This window comes from Carassius auratus, chromosome 30 (assembly GCF_003368295.1).
Source record: "Carassius auratus strain Wakin chromosome 30, ASM336829v1, whole genome shotgun sequence".
Lineage (NCBI taxonomy): Eukaryota > Metazoa > Chordata > Actinopteri > Cypriniformes > Cyprinidae > Carassius > Carassius auratus.
The window spans coordinates 29,364,919-29,388,047 of NC_039272.1; the positions used below are offsets into that span (position 1 = coordinate 29,364,919).

The following is a 23,129-nucleotide window of genomic DNA, read 5'->3' on the forward strand; positions in this document are numbered from 1 at the left end:
AAGATTAATTCACAAAATCATTCATTACCAAAAGAAGTCTAACATCTTCCCCCTTGAACAAGGCCTGTTTTTACTAGTTCATCTGTAGCTGTCTCCTCCAAATACACATGTGATTAAAATAACCAACCACTAGAAGGTGACATTGGCACATTTTACAAATGTGGTACACTTAGTTATTATTATTATTATTATTTATTATTATTATTATTTTTAGTTTTGGAGGTTCAAATTGCACGTTTTTACTAGAAATCTTAGATGAACTATTATCTTACTTAAAATTAGCAAAGTCTGGTCTGTCCCAACTCATCTTGAGCTTTTTGACTGTATCCAATAAAGTCATACATTAATAACCTTAAACTGATATATTTTATTCAATATATTCAAAATTTGGCAAAGGTTATAGCATTGGCTGTTACTCAGATTTTGTGTGTGTATTTGTATGCATGTCTGTATATGCAAAAAAAATAAAAATAAAAAAATGATTATGAATTCATTGGTTATTGTGCCTGTGCTAGAGTTTTAATTTGCTCAAGAGATTTTTATTATTATTATTATCTGTATGACTTGCCAAAAGGGCACTATTATAAACTCTTTTGGTTATGAAAAATGTATTTGTGAATGAGTCCAGCCTAATTCGCCTCTACACATGAGGGATGATAAAATACTGACACTGTCCCTCATAAAATATGGCATAATAACACAATGATCAGAATTAACTGGCAAATTGTATCAAAGATGCACTCAGTAACTGTCGTGTTGGTCTGCATTTCTAATAAACAATCGCAGGCCACAGATTGTACAGATCATTGGTGCGGTGTCAGTGGTTGATATTTGTAGGATTAAAAATTCTCAGGATACAGCCATAGATATTATGCTCATCTTGAACTTATATAATTAGTGGTGTGGATGCAGCCTAAAATGTAATTAAAATTTTAATAAAATTAAATTTTTCTGTCAATTTAAATTTCAACTTAAATTTTTCCTTTATGTACAATTCAGTCTTGTAGAATATGGGTACTTCAGAAATACTGCTCAGATTCCAAATTGTACGATTATTATTGTTATTTTTTATTTAATTTTTCAATTTAGAATATTTAAATACGACCCATAAGGACAGTTTTTAGAAATAAAAAATATAAATATTTAAACACTCCACACTCCTGTCCAGTTGGTGGCGGTAATGAATGAATTGCTGGCTTGCCAACCGCCAAACAAACTCCATATGAAGAAATAGAAGAAGAATTATAGCTAGCTGTACAGATTGCAGTTATTACATTCACAGTGAATTATTTGTATTATAAGCAGTAATAATGGCAGAGGACAGAGCTGAACGATCAGATGGACGGATGGTGAAGATGGAGGTTGACTACAGTGCTACTGTAGATCAGCGTCTGCCAGAGTGCGAGAAAATGGCCAGAGTGAGTGTGAATGAGCGGCTGAGTCATGCTTCGTGCTAAAGCTAACTTTCATCAAATACTTCCAGAATTAAACTATATGAATGATATGCTTATTATAAACCTCTCTAGTGCGTTTAATTAAATACAACCTTTTATCGTGCATACATAAACCTCTCAGGAAACTGATGTCTAAGTAGACATTTGACTTTTTAGCCATAGGTACTTCACCATTCATATTTCATCCCTGATAACCAATTCCAGAGAAATGCACAGTGATTTGAGCTTAAGCTTTAACATGCGACAGAAAAACAATAAAACACAATCTTCTGTTTTTGTTTTTAAGGATGGCAGACTACAGGAGGCCATTGAGAGTCTACTGTCACTCGAGAAGCAAACAAGAACTGTACGTGTCTCACTTTGATCATTTCATCTGTTTAATGGTAGTAGGTTGAATTAATTAGCTCTTAAAATGTTCTGCATCCTTTGCATGTGTCACTTTTGTCCAGGCTTCAGACATGGTGTCCACCTCCAGGATCTTGGTGGCTATAGTTCAGTTATGCTATGAAGCTAAAGACTGGGATGCCTTGAATGAAAACATCATGCTACTGTCTAAGAGAAGGAGCCAGTTGAAACAGGTAGGAATACTGTTTTAAGCACATTATGGACCCAGTGACTGAGCTCATGATGTCTAATAAAAATATCCTTTGACCACCTGTCAGTTTAAAAACACATCTTCGTAATTTGTTTGATTATTTGAGTAGTATTGGAGAATATGCAGCGATATTCATTGGGAATTTCCATTTCCTCTAATGCTTGAATATCAAATAATTCTTGCCATTATTCACGTCACTTGCAGTAGAATAATCAGCAAGTAAAAATTATTGATCTATTTTTTTTATATATCTTTTTTTTTATCATTGGTTTCCGAGGATGAAAACGGTGGTTATAACTTTCTCTTAATTTTCCTTTCCAGGCTGTTGCAAAGATGGTACAGGAATGTTATACATATGTTGATGCTATGAGTGACCTGTCAATCAAACTCCGACTTATTGACACGCTACGCACCGTCACAGCTGGAAAGGTCTCCACTTGCACTCTCTCTAGCTTAATCTGTATACCAGATCTATTTCTAATAAGCTCGCTCAGTCTTCTGATGCAATGATTGGCTTTACACTTTATTCATGTTGCATATCAATGTATTGTAGATATATGTGGAGATTGAGCGTGCTAGGCTGACTAAAACTTTGGCCCAAATCAAAGAGCAAAATGGAGATGTGAAAGAGGCTGCATCCATACTGCAGGAACTGCAGGTGAGTGTTATTAAAATTAAATGAATATTCATTATGAAACATTTCTAATGTTCTTTTTCAGGTTTAACTTTTTCACCTAATGTTTTATTTCATTTCAACTATAGCTCTTATTTAAAATGTTAGCTATAATTCATGATAACGTGTTTCACAGATCAGAGCTCAAAATGTGAAAGTGATATGTGACATGAAGTGACAGTGACATGAAAGTGCATAAATAATATAGTGTAAAAATATTATTTTTCCTGATACTTTATGAACTCAAATTCAAAAGTGTTAATGTTAGATTGTGGTTTCTTTTTAAGTATTTAAAAAATAATTTATTTTATTAAATGTCATTTTTCTTCATGTAAAATATTTACATATAATAACATATAATCTTGAAGCGTACAAACAAAATAGAGCAATAAGTTAATTTTTATTTTACTTTATCACATTTACTGATAAACAAGAGCTTGCCTGATATTTGAAATGTCCTCCACCATAAACATTTGTTAATCATGTTGTAATCTTTGTACGTAATCATTATGTTAATGTTAAAAAGTGTAAAATCCATTTACTGTCTCAGCCTGAATTTGTTTCCTTTAACCTGGCTTATTCACTCTTGGTTTGAATAGACATTTCTCTGCAGTCTAACTTTCTGCAGTTCTTTTTATATATAAATAAATTGTTTTTAGGAACAAGATATATTTGTTCTTTTAAATCCAGGCATGATGTGTATACAATGTGTTGTGTTGGACCTACTAGATTAACTCATGGACATTTATTGATTGGTGAAGAAGCACCAAAATGTCAATATTGCAGGACTCACTTGACGTTCAAACATGTGTTTTTGGTCTTTCCAATATTGAATGACATGAGTCAAAGGTTATTATCGGGACAAACTCTTAAAGCTGCGGTAGGGAACTTTTGACGCTCTAGCGGTTAATAAACAGAACTGCTTGCGTCTTGCGGAAGAACATCGTAGCCGGAACTACTTCTCTCTGTTTATGTCTTTGAAGAATCACAAAGGTACTGGGTTACTCCGCCGCGGTACCCCCGAAGCAATCTAAAATAGTCCGAATATAAACACTTATTATAGGTGCACCCTAGTGATCCAGGACAAGCCAAAAACACGGTTTGGAAAATGGGTTCATGGTGTACTCGCTTATTATATACATTTTTCTACATTTTGAACACAAACAAAGTTACGGACCGCAGTTCTGATTGGTTATTTTTTACCGGGAGCGATGGAGTTTCTGCAAATGGCAATAGGACCACTGGGAGGAGCCAGAGGAGCTTGATTTTTTACACAGATTATCTGTCTCATATTCTACTGTCAGGACATAATGGCAGGTTTAATAAATATGTAAAAAATATTTTTTTTTACAAAAGTTCCCTACAGCACCTTTAAGGACTTGTTTTATAAGATGACCCAGAAAAACTTTTACAATTTCTTTCAAAAGTATCTTTTATAGAAATTGATGTGGATTACTTTGTTTTATAGTTGTTTGTTTTTTAATGTATAATCTTTTCCATGAAAAATACTTGAACCTGAACTCTCTGCAGGTGGAGACATATGGATCAATGGAGAAGAAGGAGAAGACAGAGTTCATTCTGGAGCAGATGAGGCTGTGCATTGCTGTCAAGGACTACATTCGAACACAGATCATTAGCAAAAAGATCAACACTAAATTCTTCCAGGAGGAGGGCACTGAGGTTGTCATTCTCTTTCTGAAGAAACATCTATTCTAGTCTACTGTTTCCTCTGATTTTTTTTTTTTTTGTGTGTCAGTTTATAATCTTTGTGGGAGGTTTTTCTATTTATATAACCATTTGTTTTTTCTTTAATGATTAGGATTTGAAACTGAAATATTATAATCTGATGATTCAAGTTGATCAGCATGAGGGCTCCTACTTGTCCATATGTAAACATTACAGAGCCATATATGACACTCCCTGTATCTTGGAAGATACCTCCAAATGGCAGCAGGTACATTTTTATTTGCATTGTAATTATTGTCTTGCTTATTCTTTTTAGATATGTTGTTTACTTTAGTAATACAAAGAAACTTGGCTTTTTAAAACTGAAAATGTCTCATGTATCTTTCAGGCTCTGAAGAGTGTGGTGCTCTATGTGATTTTGGCACCCTATGACAATGAACAGTCTGATTTAGTTCATAGGATCAGCACTGACAAGAAACTAGAGGAAATACCCAAATACAGGTAAGCGACCCAAAAAATACTGGGAGTTTCTGCAAGAGTTACGGCTGGTTTATTGCTGATTCATATATATGTTAATTAGAAGAATATATCCCTCTCTTGCAGGGATCTCCTGAAACAATTCACCACCATGGAGCTGATGCGCTGGTCATCTGTGGTGGAGGATTATGGAAAGGAACTGAGAGAGGGTACCATGGGAACTCCGGACACTGATGTCTTCACCAGCTCAGAAGAAGGAGAAAAGAGATGGAAAGATCTGAAAAACAGAGTGGTAGAACATGTGAGTTTGTCTTATTTTTGCTTAAGTGGAAAGCTTAATCTGTTTTTAGCCTGTCACTCTTTAAAGGTGCAATGTGTAATATTTACAACGATCTTTTTACAGAAAAGCAAAATAATATACATAACTGTTTTCAGAGGTGTATAAAGACCTTTCTTAACAGTTGTCATGAAGGGCAAAATTAGCTATATAGTCCAAAATCATTTATTTGAACCAGGCTGTAAACATGTTTATTTCTCCTGTAAAGTTGGGCATTTTACACAGGGAGTCTATAGAGCATCACAGTCCCGCCCACAGCTGGTGCCGGAAGTAAAAATTCAATGCAATTTCTGCATTGACATTTGGGGTATAAGCCATAAAAACATAACCATACATGGTAGACTTAAAACCAGCTATGGCTGTACTAAGCGATAGTATATGCTCATATAAACGTAAAAGGATCATGGGGCACTAACCTTGTTTTGATATAAATGCCTTTTATTCACGATGTCTTGGCTAAGTACTTCATTACCCACAATCCTGAACAATCCCACGATCCCACAGTGTTGCATCTGATTGGTGGAGCCATAGACAGTAGGTGGAGCTCGTGTAACCGTATGGTTAAACCCCGCGAAGATCCGTGAAGACTGAAGATCATTAATAAAAAAATAAAATAAAATAAAAACCTGTTGCGTTTTCGCACGGTAGACTCGTCAGGTCAATCATGATCTCCTTGGCTGCCATAAGAGTTTTGCATTTTATGCCGCTGTCAAAACAATATTTAGCCTAGGCATACCTTTTTGTGCATTTACTGAACATTTGTGTAATGGCAATGACACGTGTTGACGACTGAGCAGTGATTGCAGTCAGGTACAAAGCACTGCACCATGTGGCTGACGTTATTGTTAACAACTTTCACACATGCACGCAATATATAAAATACACGATGATAAATATAAAAATCAATACACAATACCTATATAAAACACTATTTATTTACATGATTGTAAATTCACTACATTCACTATATAAAATAAAATTCACTGGAGGAAAAAGTTCGATCGAGCGCCCATCATCAGATTTGGAAGTCGATCTAAAGGCTCGTTGCCTCGTTCGAGGTTGTGGCTTCAGTCGAATTCAATGAGGCACGGTGGTTTATGGGATGAGTAGTTCCTGCGCTCGAAATGAAAATATGTACAGAGTCTTGTACCTTTGACTTTTTTTGGATTTTCTCTCGAAATGATATGTTGTACGCTTATGAGTTCAGCCGTAGCTGGTTATCCTCACACATGCTCTAAACGCTTTAGATACGTATACGGCACCAGAGCTCTCTCGGTCTGTGGGCGGGACTGTGATGCTCTATGGGATTGACTCCCTTTTGCAGCCAGCCACTAGCGGCCAGTTGATGAATTACAGTTTGTCATTTCCTTGTTGGCTTAACGAGGTGAGCGAGAGGTTGCTGCTTGGTGTACACAGGGTTCGTACGGGTGCTTGAAATCCTTGAAAATGCTTGAATTTTAATGCAGTGTTGCTGTACTGTGATCTTTATTAACCCTCGCCCTCTGATGGAGCAGAGCGGGCTTTTGCTTCAGTCAGCGATGGCTTGAAAATGACAAATTATGGTTAAAGCGAGAACTAAATATTTGAGTATCCTCCTGTTAAGTATGTGTTTTTTTTTTGTTTGTTTTTTTATGGAAGAGTCTGTGCTTTCGAGCCATATAAAAAGTAAACAAAAATGTCCCTGCTCAGTTAAACTGAATCTTTAAGACTGTCGCAATTAAAGTGAAAATTAATGAAGTGTTTGTGCTATAAGTTTAAGATCTGCTCACAATGCATACAATGTTTTAATGCAGGTTTTTTTCCCCAGCGTTAGCATTATAACAAATCACACGCAGTATTGAGCGCAGATTAGTAACCAGTGAGGAAAAATGTGCAGAACGCTACCGTTGTTCAAATCATGCGCTCACTAAATGTATTCTGCACTCTCTAAAATATTGTCATCATAAACTGCAGAGACTATGTAAACAAGAAATTATTTTTGCGGTGTAGACGGCGAGATTCAGTGAGATCATCGGTTTAAGTGATCAGGAATGTTTGTTGCTCGTTTTTTGTATGTTTTAATTCTGAATTAAATAACCATCTTGTTTTTCATGCTACTAAAATTACCAATTTGAAGAATGTAATGAATATGACGTGTCTTTTCCCCGACACAAAAACATAATCAACATTAATCGTCATTGTCACTTCAAATTTAAGGACATTCAAACAAACTGTTTTGTAACATTCGAAATGCGCCACCTGCCTAATGTGCCTTCAGAAATGCAAAAGATTTACAAAGTAAGGTGTATGTGTGTGCTTTAAATTAAGATAATTATTTATACTTTTGTTTGTGGGTGTGTTTAAACTTAAGATAAAAATGTATAGCTACTTTTGACTAATTCATTTTCTTAAAAGTTTAAACATGAATGGCTGAAATATGATGTTTATAACAATAGAAAACTTGTAAAGAACCTGTTTTTGAACTGTAAATCATGTTTTTTACAGTCATTTTTTAGTACCAGTTATGTTACCATAGACCTTGCCCTAACTCACACAGTATTCATTTTATTTGTACAGGTACTACAAAGCCTAAAATTTTATTTTAAAAATACTGCAGATACCCTGTAAATTCTTTATTTTTAATTAAATAAGATTTTATAATTTATTTACTGTATGTTGGTTATTTTAGGCCATGTTATATGCAATCCAGAGAAATGGTTTGATCTTAACACAATAACATCTAAAGTGAAGAATTCAAGTTTGTATGTGAACATGTAATTTACCACATTTGTAAAGTGCTTGAAAATGTACAAAGTGCTTGAATTTGACTTTGGAAAAGATGTAAGAACTGTAGACACAAAATATCATAAATTCTGACTAATGTGGACTAATAGGGCCTTTCACACCACTTTAGTTCCAGTACTAAAGTACTTGGATGATTTTGTGCAAATTATTTCCCAGTACCAGTTAAAGGGTTGCAGTCGCACTGACAATGTGTACTAGTAAGTAACATAGTAAGCCGGTCGACAGCGACGTTCAACAACGTTAACAACAGGAGGATGGAGGACGCTGTGATCGGAGCTGTGTTTTTGTTGTCTCGCGGGTTTCACAATAATGGACATGGAATGTTGACATATACGTAAAGCAATTGAAAGAACTGAAAGGAGGATGCAGAATCTCCAACGAAAACTGGCAGTGCTACGTTTGCCACAAGTGCCTGTGATTCAGCATCTGTACATTTATCTCTGTTCACCGTACTTGCGAAATAATTTGACACAATGTTTACATTGTTACACAGCATTTTAAATCATGGCGAGTGACGGTGCTTTCGAATGCGTCTGGCCAATCATCTTTACATTTTACAAAGTTTAATGTAGAAATGTGGTCGCTCAGTTTCTTAAGAACAGTTTTAAACGTGTAACTGCTAATAGATTTGAAAAAATAAAAAGTGTTACTACGCACAGGCCGTATTGATTGCAAATAAAAAAAACAAGATGAGTAAAGAAAACGTGGTACTTATTAAAATAATCACCCTTCACTTAAATATATGAACACAGAAAACCACTGTTAACAGGTTAATATAACGTTTCCCATTCTATGACTAGTAAAATAATGGCAACTTACTCTAATGAACACTTCTCTCTGAGCAGCTGCGAGTGCTGCATCTTGCTGCATCAGGTGTCAGCGTTAAGGCACAATACTGCCACCTGGGAGCTCAAACAAGTACTGGCGCTGGAGTATTTACATGTGGTCTTCTCATAAGAGAACTGTTCATTTTAAATATATTGTGGTTATTACTAATGCAGGTATATCGTCACACACTAAATTAACACAATATTGATAATTGTAGCTTTGAATATCACAGTTGTCGTTCATACCGGTATATCGCGACACCCCTAATGAGAATCAAAACACTGGGATTTAGAATAATATTATTATTTTAAGGTCTTAATTTCAGTGTAATAAATTTTTAGTAAGAAAGAGAAATAGAACTAGAAATTAACTAATCTAATTGTGTTTTTGAGGTTCTGTTTTGAACTATGATTTTTGTTGTCAGTTTCATTCCACTGCTAATTGATAACTGTCTGTCCCCGTTACCAGAACATCAGAATAATGGCGAAGTATTACACAAGCATCACAATGGGGAGAATGGCGGCACTGCTTGACCTCTCTATTGATGTGAGTTCTGTAATGAAATAATGTATAGCTCATGTAATGCTTGTTGTTTTCTTCTTCCTTTTTTATCAAGGCTTTGATGTTTTTCCTAATCTCCCTTTTTCTCTCAATAATAGCTCATCAAAATGTAAAACATTTCAAATGTCTTATCATCTTAAATGTCTGTTCTTCTTGTAGGAATCAGAAGAGTTCTTATCTAACCTGGTGGTCAATAAGACCATCTATGCAAAAGTAGACCGCCTCGCTGGTATCATTAATTTCCAGCGGCCTAAGGATCCTAACGATCTTCTGAATGACTGGTCTCAAAAACTGAACTCTCTCATGTCTCTGGTCAACAAAACTACTCATCTCATTGCCAAAGAAGAGATGATCCACAACCTCCAGTAGAGCCTGTCAGGGAGTCCTTGGTACATTTGTTTTCCTTTTTTTCATCTTTAAACATTTGATCACACGAATGTTAAGTAAACTTTGTTGTTAATGCTTTTGTTTAAATTCTGTTATTGACAGCGATGTGGCCTGTACTCAGACCGAGAACAATGTTAGTCTGTGGTTTCCATGACAAGTTTTACACAGCACTTAAGATTCTTGTATGTTTTATGTTCGTGACCTCTGACTGAAGTTGATAAGTAAAAAAAAAATCACTATGAACTCCACATGAAACCTTCCAACTTCAGTGACACCCCACCCCCCTTTGCAATAAGTAAATGCCTTGTATTACATTTAAACATTATTGGAAAAAAATAAGCATAATAATATTGGTATTCAGATGTTGCTACAGCATCCACATTAAACTTTTTTTGGAAACAATTTTGGGTTTGTTAATTTGCTATTCAGGGAAATTACAGGCAACATGTATGGTTTGTTTATTATGGCAAATTATACTTTCTTGATTTACTTGATAGACCTTTTGAATTAGATTGTTTAAGCTTCCACATTTAAATATATCTGCATCATTTAAATTGGAAGGTTCAATTTACATGGTTAAAAAAAAGTTGTGTATCAAATTATTTTTACATTCTGAACTGGTCATCTAAAAAAATAAAAAGGGATAAAATGGTCCTGGATAAACATTTGCATAACACATAAATTTTGGTATTTTATTATATATATATATATATATATATATATATATATATATATGTATATATATATATATATACACATCCACTTACTGGTATACAGTGAATGTATATATATACATTCACTTACTTACTGGCCACGTTATTAGGTACACCTTGCTAGTACCGTACAAACAAAACAGGAAATCGATGGGTTATGATGTGACTGGCAGGCAACACAATTACACTGTGGACACATGGGTTTGTTTGAAACATTTGGGATAATGTAAATACACAAGTCAGCAAAATATATGAAGCTGTTCTAGTGGTTTTTGGATAGTTTAATAAAAAATAATTACATAGTTTGCCTTTAAGGCACTTTTTGATAATTATATTATTATGGACTGTAACATCTTGTAATTCATAACGATGAATAACACAGTATTAAAATAATTGAAAATATACATTTTTGAAAAAAGCAGAAAAAATAATGACTTGTACCTGCAATTACAAAATCATTCAGGTGTCCGTTACTATAAAGTGATGCAATTCAAACTTTGCAAGGAAAGTCTGGTGCTTTTGGCACACAGCCTGTAAGTATGTTTTCATATGTAAAGGATTTGTCACTGACAATTCAAATGCGAGTTTTGAGCAGTGTAGAGTAACTGAGAGCTTGTCATTTCTCAGATCACAAATGCAGACATGGTTTAATGTTTACGTGGCGCATTATGCAATGCAATGTGCAAAAAGACAGTATAAGTCATTATAAACAGTAATTTTGTCCCCACTGTATGCAACATATGGCTCATTTGTAATATGTTTTATCTGTTTTGTCTCGTCGAACACACAGCATAACCATATGTTAAGGGGCGTAACTTTTCCGTCACACGTCTTTATAGGCGATCTGTTTCTGGGGCTCTAGTTGTCCTGGTCTCCGTTGTATTTCAGGGCTGTAGAGGTTCTTTCTAGGTGCTGATCCACCATTTGGGCTGGATACATACTGGATCCGGGTGACTGCAGTGACCCTCTGATCTGGATACAGACTGGAACTGGTGGCTACAGTGACCTCGGAATAAGAGAGAAACAGACTAATATTAGCGTAGATGCCATTCTTCCTATGATGTAGCAAGTACATTGGGTGTTATGGGAAGTGTTCCCGGTTACGGTTTACCTAATTAATGCAGCCTAAAAATCCTTTAATGGATTTGGATATTAGAAGCATGTTAGTGTGTTATGTGTAAGGCAGGTTAAAGAGATCTAGATTACAAGAGTGTGTCTGCCTCCTGAACAATGTTAGGTAGGTTATTCCAGAGTTTAGGTACTAAATAGGAAAAGGATCTGCAGTGGACGTGGAGGATTATAATCTAACGAGCTCGTTCAAATACTGAGGTGCTAAACCATTCAGGGCTTTATAAGCAATAAGCAAGATTAAAAAATCTGTACGATATTTGAAAGGTAGCCAGTACAGTGTTGACAGAACCAGGCTAATATGGTCATACTTCCTGGCACTAGTAAGAACTCTAGCTTCTGCATTTTGGACTAACTGGAGTTTGTTTACTAAGCATGCAGAACAACCACCCAATAAAGCATTACAATAATCTAACCTTGAGGTCATAAACGCATGGATTAGCATTTCTGCATTTGACATTGAGAGCATAGGCCGTAATTTAGATATGATTTCTGAGATGGAAAAAGGCAGTTTTACAAATGCTAGAAACGTGGCTTTCTAAGGAAAGATTGCTATCAAATAGCACACCTAGGTTCCTAACTGATGACAAAGAATTGACAGAGCAGCCATCAGCGTTCTAGGTTATTACATGCAGAGTTTTTAGGTCCTATAATTAACACCACTGTTTTTTTTTTTTCTTCAGAATTTAGCAGTAAGAAATTGCTTGTCATCCAGTGTTTTATATCGACTATGCATTCCGTTAGTTTTTCAAATTGGTATGCTTTTGCCGGGCTGTGAAGAAATATAGAGCAGAGTATCATCAGCATAACAGTGAAAGTTAACACTGTGTTTCCTGATAATATATCCCAAGGGTAACATGTACAGTGTAAAGAGTAACGGCCCTAGTACTGAGCCTTGAGGTACTCCATACTGCACTTGTGATCGATATGATACCTCTTCATTCACTGCTATGAATTAATGGTGGTCATATAAGTACGATTTAAACCATGCTAATAAGTTTCTATTTATGCCAATACAGTGTTCTACTCTATGCAAAATAATGCTGTGGTCAATATTGTTGAACATAGCACTAAGATCCAATAGCACTTATAGTGAGATACAACCACGATCAGATGATAAGAGCAGGTCATTTGTAACTCTAAGGAGAGCAGTCTCAGTACTAAGATGCAGTCTAAATCCAGACTGGAAATCCTCAAAGACCTTGTCTCAGAAGACCACCGGGACAAGACCACAAGAAACAGATGATTGTTCTGTACAATCTGACTTTGCTCCAGCCTGGAATTTAACTGCTGGTTTTTTCTGGTCAGAGGAGAACTGGCCCCCAGTCTGAGCCTGGTTTCTCCCAAGGTTTTTTTTCCATTCTGTCACCGATGGAGTTTCGGTTCCTTGCCACTGTTGCCTCTCGCTTGCTTAGTTGGGGACACTGCATTTACAGCGATATCGTTGACTTGATTGGAAATGATTGCACAAATACTATTTAAACTGAACTGAGATGATGACATCAATGAATTCAATGATGAACTGACTTAACTGTCATTTTGCATTATTGATACGGTTTTCCGAATTAATGTTGTACAGTTGCTTTGACGCAATCTTTTTTGTTTAAAGCGCTATATAAATAAAGGTGATTTGACTTGAATGCTCGAGGCATTCGGCCAATCACTGTGCACTGGATAGCTGATCAATCAGTGTACACCTCCCTTTTCAGAATGATGAGCTTTGTAAAAATCATAGAGGAGCAACAATAAAGTACATTATGTGGAAAGTAGCTTTTTTTTTTTTTTTTTTTACCTTAAACCAAATAAACACTTTGCATTACACAAAATAATATATATTTTTAGCAACGCCATATGAACTCTTTAATAAAATGTAAGAATTTGATGTAAATGATGGCATACATTTAGGTTAGGAAAATATTGCCCTTCATAAAGTTAAAAAGTGTCTTAGAAGTCAATTTAAGGCAAATATCACAATTATGCTGATTAAAGTAAGACCTCACAGAGCACTGATGAGACCATTGCTTCAGATTGGAGATATATATATATATATATATATATATATATATATATATATATATATATATATATATATTGCCCCAGACAAGTAATTTTTTTACTCGGACATGTGAATGACTGATTTACTTATACGAAGGACAAGCACATGTCAAGACTTAATGTCGAGCCCTGATTGAGTCTATTTTGAAAGCTCTTATAGAATTGAATCGCTGTTTAACTTATCAGCTGTTCTAGACTTAAAATATACTTTTCTTAAGTTTTTAAGAGTTAAATTTAGTCCAGTTTGCCTCACATTATATTCAGTCCCACTTATACCTAATGATTAATTCTTGTCATGCAATTGTCACGCCCTAGTAATGGCAGATTAAACCTGATCTGTCAACAGCCAAATATTAGACTCACAGCACACATATATAGAAGCCCAACTCAGCCGCCAAAGACCTCATGTGAGACAAGTCCATTTGGCCATCAGCTTTACTGACGAGCTTCAACAGCTGTGGTTTGAGTCTGACCTCTCAGCATAAATACTAGGACACTAGCATTTGCTTCCTTTTATCCATGCACAGGCAAAGTCCTGCACAGAGACTTTAAGAATCAAGAACGAACTGGACCAGGTCTCTGTTCTGTACTGTTAGTGATTCTTATCTTGTGTCATTTTCCATTTTATTTGTCCATAAGCCGTGGATACTGGACAAAATGCAGAAGGAAACCAAGACAAAAATCTTGTTTTTTGTGATAATGGTAGGCTCGGTGTGCATGTTAACAGCAGTGGTGACAGACCACTGGGCCGTGTTGAGTCCTCGAGTGGAGAACGTAAACGCAACATGTGAGGCAGCCCACTTTGGCCTTTGGAAACTTTGTAAGAAACACATCTATATTGAGGATGAGGAATTAATTGGTAAAGGCTGTGGACCTATCAGCTTACCGGGGGGTAAGTGACAAAGCGAAAAATGTTGATCAGATAAACAGGACTGCCTGGTTCTCTTGCTCAAGATCATAAAGACTCTTCATAATGTTTATGTAATTTGGTTTTTGTTATTGTTGTTGTCTTCACTTTTTGAGGTAAAGCAGGTGAAACATTTCTTTTTAAAGCATCGAGGCTAGTTAAAGTGAAACTAAAGGCATCTGATTGAAATCTAAATGGTTTAAATCAAAACATTTTCAAACGTTTATTCAAAAGTTCAAAGTTTCAGAGCATATGTTAACATAAAATTGTAAGGTGTATTGCTTCATGATACATTTTTGCAGTAACTTTAAAATAATAGGAGAGTGTGTCTTATTAGATAAGGCTATTAGTTCATCTTTAATCTATCTGGTTATTTAGTCCCTACCTCCAGATCTCTAAAGTGTGAAATTGATTTTTATTTTACAACACATTATATAATGTTTAATGCCAATAACCAAAGCAGTTAGCAAAAGATACGTCAAACAATATGCCGAATGAAAAATGTTATACTGTGGAATGGAAAAGAACAAGTGCAAATACGAACGTATTCCTAAAGAAAAAGTATTGGTAAGGTTCTCATTTACTCTCATTAACAACTATTATATAATGTTTAACAAAGCACTATATATGCATGTACATGATTATATATGAACATAAAAATATATCAAGTTAATCATATTTCTAATTCTTCCTAACTGTCTAATAATGGCTTTAGGTATTATATAATAAAAATGTTTGTGAATGTTATTAATGAAAATGATTAACTAATTATTTGTCAAAGTGTTAGGGAAGAATTATACAGAATTGTTAGACAGAATTGTATAGGATCATAATAGGATTAGGGTTGACACTTTATCTCTATAATTTATCCTTATCTTAAAAGCTGATGATCTAAAGGTCTGTGTTTTACATGGACGAAATGTAATAATGATGATGATGGTGATTATATTTGTAGAAAATGAACATAAAAATTGACATAACTGATAAAAAGGCATGGATAGCATGCCTTGCATACATGGTAATTTCTCCAGTCATTTATTGAATAATTAGAAAATTAATAATTAGTAGAGAATGAATGTGCAGACCTGTAAAGGATGGCTACTTTGAAGATGCCAAAATATTATATTTTTATTTTAAAAAGTAGATAAAGTTTTTATATGTAAGAGATTTTTTTTTTTTACGCTTTTAGTCAATACATTATTCCCACTCATCCATTCTTTTTTTTCATAGTTTTGATGACTTTGCTATTATTTTGAAGAAAAATAATTAACCACAAGTTAATTATTTAAAGCAAAATATGTTTTTCCTTCAAACTTTGCCCAAATTTAGCTCCTTCCTCCTTCAAATGACTGTGTAATTTGAGAGTCTTCACACAGAGAGTTCCTTAGTCTTTTAGGCCCAGGCTCATGGCTGGTCTGCAGATCTTCTGGGATTTACCTGTCTGTGGGACTTATTTAGGTCCTATGACAACTTCAACAAATCACTGCTAAAGTGGGAAAGCTGTAAGCAGGATGACAGGAAGTGCCTAAAAGTTGTGGACTATTTCTGACTCTAAACCTGACAGACAGGAAGTGATAAAGCCCTGATGATAGTGGTTAAATATATATAATATATATATACATATATATATATATATATATATATATATATATATATATATATGTATGTATGTATGTATGTTTGTATGTATAATGCAAATATTGACAGATACAGTTTACACAAATATAAATAGCAGTATTTTCTTTGCACTAATTATATTGTTAGATGCTATTCATACTCTACATACAGCCATAATAACAACATAATAATAATGATTATGTTATAATTAAACAGATGACTTACATTTACAATTAAATTATTAAAATCATAAATTTATGCTGCCTTACTAATCCCCAAAGCCGCGACACCTAACACTAACCATATTAAATATGCTGATCTGTAAATTGTAATTTTCATTATTATTATTATTTGCCCCAAACTTGAATTTAACAGTTACATTTATTTTTGTTTAATATGTTAAAACATAGCAGCTGTGTGAGGACGTGTGTGACTGCCCTCGTAAATGTAGTCAGTACAAACTATAATTAGGCTGTGTAAATAATCAGCTGTCTCAAGTGGGGAGACACTCTGAATTTAAGTGTGGTACAATTCCACTACTGTGACTGACAGTCACAACTGAGAGAACAGTATAGATGCCTACCACCTTTTTCACAACACAGGCACACCTATTGGCCCTCTTTTGACTGAGTTCCCAAATCATCAGGGAACTATATAGGGAAAATTTTTTAACTTATATTATGCTAACAGTGACATATCTATTTTTCAGAACTTATCAAGATTTTGCTGGTCTATACCTGCAGCATTAGTAAATATATATGAATTACTTGACGTGAATGCTTCTTCTTCTCTCTAGTTTATTGGTGCTGCCTTGAAATGCAGATCAAAAAGAGGCATTGATTTTATTTGAACATGACAGGATGTGGTGGTACAAACTGACAGGCAGGTCTGAAAGACAAAAACCTTTTACAGTCATCCCATTTTAGATCCATGACAGATTCAGGAAGTGCCTGACTATTCAAAATAAGCTTTGCTCTGTGTCATATTTAAAAAATATAGACAAGTGATATGTTCCTGAGAGGCTGTTTTTTTGCATCACATCAATACAAGGCACTTGATTCTACCGTTTGTTTTTTATTTGGCACAATGTGAAATAGTATCTCAATATGCCACGGAGAACTACATATTTTGTCAGTCATCATGGAAAAATATAGTTGTGAAACAAGACCTACATCTCATCATTAGTCATTTCTTAAAATAAAGCAATACCATTCCAGGTGAACAACACCAGACTGAAAGATTTTGTTACAAACCTGTTCTCCCTTTTTAAACATCGATTGTCTCATTAGAGCATTTAATCTGTAGAGCATTTAGTCTTCTGTTGCCTCATATGTTCATTCTGTGTCACACATGGCAGTGCCATGGAGCAAACTCTGAGACTAACAGTTGTCAAATAACTCAGCTTTTATATTTAGCTGCTTGTGAAATTACATGGGATGTAAAAAAATACTCTGCAGTTGACACATAAGTAAACAGGTGACTCACACAAGAATTCTTGTGAGGGGCTGAATAGCCCCATGCTTATAATTAGACACTGATCAGCAAAAGTTTTTTAGCTATATTTTTTTCCAGAATACAAAATAGATTTTCACTTAAACATTCTTAAATCATGTTTCTTTAAAATATACAGGTGTAGCTCAATAAAATAGAATGTTGTGGAAAAGTTCATTTATTTCAGCAATTCAACTCAAATTGTGTGACTTGTGTATTAAATAAATTCAGTGCACACAGACTGAAGTAGTTTAAGTCATTGGTTCTTTTAATTGTGATGATTTTGGCTCACATTTAAAGTTCCCGTTTTTCGTGCTTTTTTGAAGCTTTGATTGTGTTTACAGTGTGCAATATAACATGTGTTCATGTTTCACAGTATCACAGTTTTCACAGTAAACACAGTATTTTTCACACAATTCACGTCCCCTTGGAATTATAAGGTTCTATCTGCGTTCTGAGTAGTTTTGAGATATTGAGCTTTAAAGTTTTTGTGTTCCATAGACTTCTGTAGATAGAACCTTTTTGTTTTTTCAATAAAAAATCCCAAAATGTACACAACTTAAAATAAAGCATCACATAATGTAAATAAATTGTCACAGAATAAGAATATGTGAATAACTCAATTTTGACAAAAATGTCAGATAAAGCCTTATAATTCCAAGGGGACGTGTTATAAAAACGGGCTGATGACTTCCTTGTTCTATGAAGTCCCTCCTTCAGAAATACGTAATGAGTTCTGATTTGGCCAGTGGTTCCTGTGTTGTGATTTGACACCAGCTTAGAGCACGCTGCCCTCCTGGAAACACGATTGGGCTAGTTTTGGAGTAGTTTTGAGAAGCAAGTGGGCAGGATTTGTTTTGAAAACCTGGCAATCCTGATCTGAACCACAGACAGTAAAAGAATGCATGTGCTGGAGATGTACTTATAATCACAGGAGCCGTTTTACTGACGAGATGCGCATGAAAATCCCATTCGATTTTTTTCACAGACCTAACATCTAGTTAACAAAGCTAAACAGCGTTTCCCTTTGTGTAATAAGTTACTGAAACTGTTAAACGCACCAACTTAAATAATAAAATACACTTACCGGTTGTGGTCCATAAACAACGCCTTCTCCAGACAAAGTGGGAACTGCTCCATCTTTCAAGAATAATCTTTGTGCGAATCCGGCATTAAACTGATTGAGATTGAGGAAGCTCACTGTCCTCAGAAAAATGTGCTGCATATAGTTTTACATGTGGATTAAAATTTTCGGGAACCAAGTTAAAAATAAATTGTAACCATTAATCTCGAAGTACAGCATCCCTGGGAAGCCCAAACACAGATGATTGGACTACGAGATGAAAATAACAGCGTTTAGATGACATGGTGACAAACACAAACGCAGCTCTTCCTCTTCTCTGTCGGAGCGCAACAAGACCACGCCCCCTTATTTGAGTATTCATGTGGGCGGAGGTTAGTCAAAAAACTGTTTTAGTGACGTCATTACTGCAGGAAGTAGAGGGATGTAGTCCAAACAGGTCGTTCGTTGTAGGCAAATTCTGTTAAATAAAATCACTCGCTTGGCATTGAACTTTGAGCTTTAGAATTTTACAGATATTATTTATACTCTAACAACAACATTACACACTAACTAAAGTTTAAAACATGGAATCACGAAGAACGGGACCTTTAACACAAATGCACCAATTCACTATCTCAAAGACTTAAACAACTTGTGTGCATTTAATTTATTTAATACACGAATCACACAATTTGAGTTGAATTATTAAAAATAAATGAAGTTTTCCATGATAATAAATAGGAAAAACCTTCTTTTTTCTTTTTCAGAAATCAACTGCACTTACTTCAGACACTTCACACCAGGGGAAGATTCTGAGATCTTTGAAGTTAAAACTCAAAGAGGTGAGTTCATAGTAAAACCAACTGACTTTACATTGTAGTTTATTGGTTGGAGAATGCTGTGGTTCACCATTACTATTGCTGTATGTACTTTGGGTGATGAAATGGGAAAGAATCATAGGTATCATAGACATTCAGTAGCGCTGTTTCCTACATGCAGAGTACACAGTTTGCGTAGGGCACCATCCCAGTGGGGCACCATCAGGGGGGCAGGGTTTCATATTTTTTTTAGATTTGAGATTTATTATCATATTATATTTGAAAATCATTGACATGTAGCTCTTGCTGATTTATCTACTCAGAATACAACATCTCAGCAGCTGCCATAGCCATCTTCAGTCTTGTCTTCATGATTCTGGGCACATTGTGTGTGTTGGGTTCCCTCAGAAAGGGAAATGACTATCTGTACAAGCCTGCTGGCATGTTCTTTGCTTTTGCAGGTAGGATGGAACATCTAATAATTTACACACTGCATTTTAGAAAATTACCTTATTGAAATATTGTGTCCAAAAACTGGAAAGATACCACAAGTACACTTTGCATTTCACATAGGAAAAAAGAAATTACTTTTGAGGCCACTGTACATGATTTTCTTATCTTTTCTGTCCTCAGGTCTGTGTGCTATCATCTCAGTAGAGGTAATGCGTCAGTCAGTCAAGAGGATGATAGAAAGTGAGGAAACTATCTGGATCGAGTATTACTATTCCTGGTCGTTTGCGTGTGCGTGTACAGCTTTTGTCCTGCTCTTCCTCAGTGGAATAGGTCTGTTGATAGTCTCCATGCCACAGATGCCTAGAAATCCATGGGAAACCTGCATGGATGCTGAGCCTGAACAGATATAGAGCAGGAATTCCAAATGCCAGCCACATAACAATTGTCTGAAAATATAACTAGACCTCTAAGATGCAATGTCAGAGCTTGACAAGCAGAGGTCTTAAAATTAGCTCAGTAATGTCCCTTTTTCCCTTGCAAACTGGCACTGAAGAATGTAGGTGTGTAACACACCCTTTTACATCATGGCACAGTGATGTTCTCAACTGCCTAGAGCAGAATGTAAATGTTTGGTCTGCTGCGGTTACTGAATGCTTGGCCAGAAATTTTGGAATAATTTCAGATATTGCAGATGCAAATAAAATGACATCAATCTCACTCTTATGTGAAACAGTAAAAATATTCTGAGACTTTCCAAGTCTACAGCTTCCTGAAACGCACCCACAAACTGTGTTTATAAGCTTGAAATGGAATGGTGTGCTCAATATCTTTTGAGAAGAATGTGCTTCTGTGATTTATAATTTGGACCCATTTTGGGGTCTGCACAAGCCTGGCTAATCTGTGTATCAAGCTGTAACCTCTAGATCAGAAATTTTGCACCCTCTTTTTGGGTGGTGATTCACCCAAACTGCCTTATACTGTATGTATAAAAATATTTTAATATAAAATCTACTGTCTATTTAAATTCATCAGGCTTTTTGAAATTAATTGAAACACATAACTTTGTAATCTGGTTCCCAAACAAACTGTTTTATAAAGTTTGCATTAGGATTTAGAATGTGGGGATCATTGTCAGTGACAAACACCAATATGGTGACAAATCCACAGCCTTGTGGGAAATGCTTGGGCAACCAAAACCTGCTTGTGGTCTTTTACTGATCATGTTCCTCTCAATTCTCCACTTTGACTTTCTGTAATTTTGCAATGGCAACAAAAAAACAAAAACAAAACAAAGACAAACACCATATTTTTTTTATTTATTTACCATATGCTATGGCAAATTATATAAAAAAAACATATATAATTTGATAGATAAAGCTTAGTTTTTTATTTTATTTTATTTATTTATTTTGATGCATGCAGAACAAGAGACCATGGATGTTTGGATCTTGTTATGCTGCCCACCAGAAAAAAAAAAATGTATTTCTGTTACAACCCTATGTCATGTATTTCTAATAAAAACATAAGCTAACTCCTATATGTGTACTGAACTGTATGAACCACTTATTATGCATAACATTCATGTCAGTAAAAAAAAAAAAACACTTGTCAACGAGTCATACTATACATACTGCATGTATACTAAAGCAAAATCAACCAGTCAATACTTACAAATAAAATATTATTTCATAGTATGTGATGGTTTATCTACTATAAGTGTCTTTTACGCTGGTGAGTCTTGAAGGGGTCATATGACATTGCTAAAAAAAGAATGCTGTTTTGTGTATTTGGTGTAATGAAATGTGTTTATGGGGTTTAAGGAAGAAAAAAAATTCCACAGTACTGTCCATTATTGTTTCTCCTCTATGCCCCGCCTTTCTGAAACACGCCGATTTTTACAAAGCTCATCGGTCTGAAAAGCGAGGTGTACGTTGATTGGTCAGCTATGCAGTGCATTGTGATTGACCGAACACCCATTACAAACGAGGCATTTGTAGCATCCAGTGGGGACATAATTAATTAATTAATTAATTACAATGACTTATACTGTCTTTTTATGTGTTGCGTTGCATCGCGCCGCATAAACATAAAACCATGTCTGCATTTGTGATCGGAAAAATGAAAAACAACAAGCTCTACTCTACACTGCTCAAAACCCATATTTGAATCATCAGTGGCAGTGAAAGCTTACTTACAGGCTGTGAGTTAGCATTATTTATCAGAACACTGGCATTGTAGGCTACTCTCCCAGATTTAGGAAAAGAGTTCTCCATCAAATGCGACGCACTCATCTGAATATTTTGTTTGAACTGTTCTGTTACAACAGTGTAGTAAATACAACAAAAACAACTGATGTGTCCTCATTTGGAAGGCCAAACAAAGTATTTTCACTTTCACAACAAAGGACAGTGTCTTCGCGACATGGCGGTGGTAGCAACAATACTACAGTGAGAATAAAAGTTATACCTTTTTCCTTTGGGAAGAATATTTTGTTTCTGAACATTTGGGTGGTGTTATGTAAATTTCCCCACACAGTGATGTAAACATGTTGTGGTGTGTTTAAACTACGTTTTAGGAGGGCTTAGAAGAGTCTTAACTTTTTAAGACAGTGGCCTCAACTTTTTTGTAACTTGGTACTATGTATGTACAAACAGTTATAACACTCCAAAGAGAAAGGAAAACTTGAAATTGCATCATATGAACACATTAACTTAACTTTTATTGTCATTTTCTGCAATTTTTCTGGCACATCTCAGAGCAATAAGAGTTGTGATAAAGAAAACTTGACAGTACTGGTCAAAGTCAAGTCACCTTTATTAATATAGTGCTTTATACAAAAGAGATCATTTCAAAAGTAATAAATAGGGAAGTAACAGAATGAGTGACGCCAACTTTAAACATAAGATAAATCCAAATTCTACTATAAAGTAGGTATAAATAGACAATAGTGTCATTATTCAGCTCTATTCAGTACAATGTGGATTCAGTTCAGTTCAATATCTGTGTAAAGATCATCAATTATAAAACAAGTTCAATTAAATGAAAAGCAGCTCAGTTGAAGACAATAGTGTAATTATTTAACTCCAGTCAGTTCAATGTTGA

At 35.1% G+C, this 23,129-nt stretch overlaps 2 protein-coding genes across 2 annotated transcripts; both read left to right on the plus strand.

The window, feature by feature from the left end:
- The first annotated feature begins 1,204 nt into the window (after positions 1-1,204).
- On the plus strand, positions 1,205-10,368 carry LOC113049907 (26S proteasome non-ATPase regulatory subunit 12). The gene is made up of 11 exons (XM_026212646.1): positions 1,205-1,418; positions 1,741-1,800; positions 1,904-2,032; positions 2,371-2,478; positions 2,603-2,707; positions 4,253-4,402; positions 4,542-4,676; positions 4,797-4,909; positions 5,012-5,186; positions 9,303-9,380; positions 9,555-10,368. The coding sequence occupies exons 1-11, from the start codon at positions 1,311-1,313 to the stop codon at positions 9,762-9,764; spliced, it is 1,371 nt and encodes a 456-aa protein (XP_026068431.1). The 5' UTR covers positions 1,205-1,310; the 3' UTR covers positions 9,765-10,368.
- Positions 10,369-14,083: 3,715 nt separating this feature from the next.
- Positions 14,084-21,631, plus strand: LOC113049908 (voltage-dependent calcium channel gamma-1 subunit-like). Its single transcript, XM_026212647.1, has 4 exons — positions 14,084-14,570; positions 19,524-19,598; positions 19,898-20,035; positions 20,208-21,631. The coding sequence occupies exons 1-4, from the start codon at positions 14,336-14,338 to the stop codon at positions 20,435-20,437; spliced, it is 678 nt and encodes a 225-aa protein (XP_026068432.1). The 5' UTR covers positions 14,084-14,335; the 3' UTR covers positions 20,438-21,631.
- Positions 21,632-23,129: the final 1,498 nt, after the last annotated feature.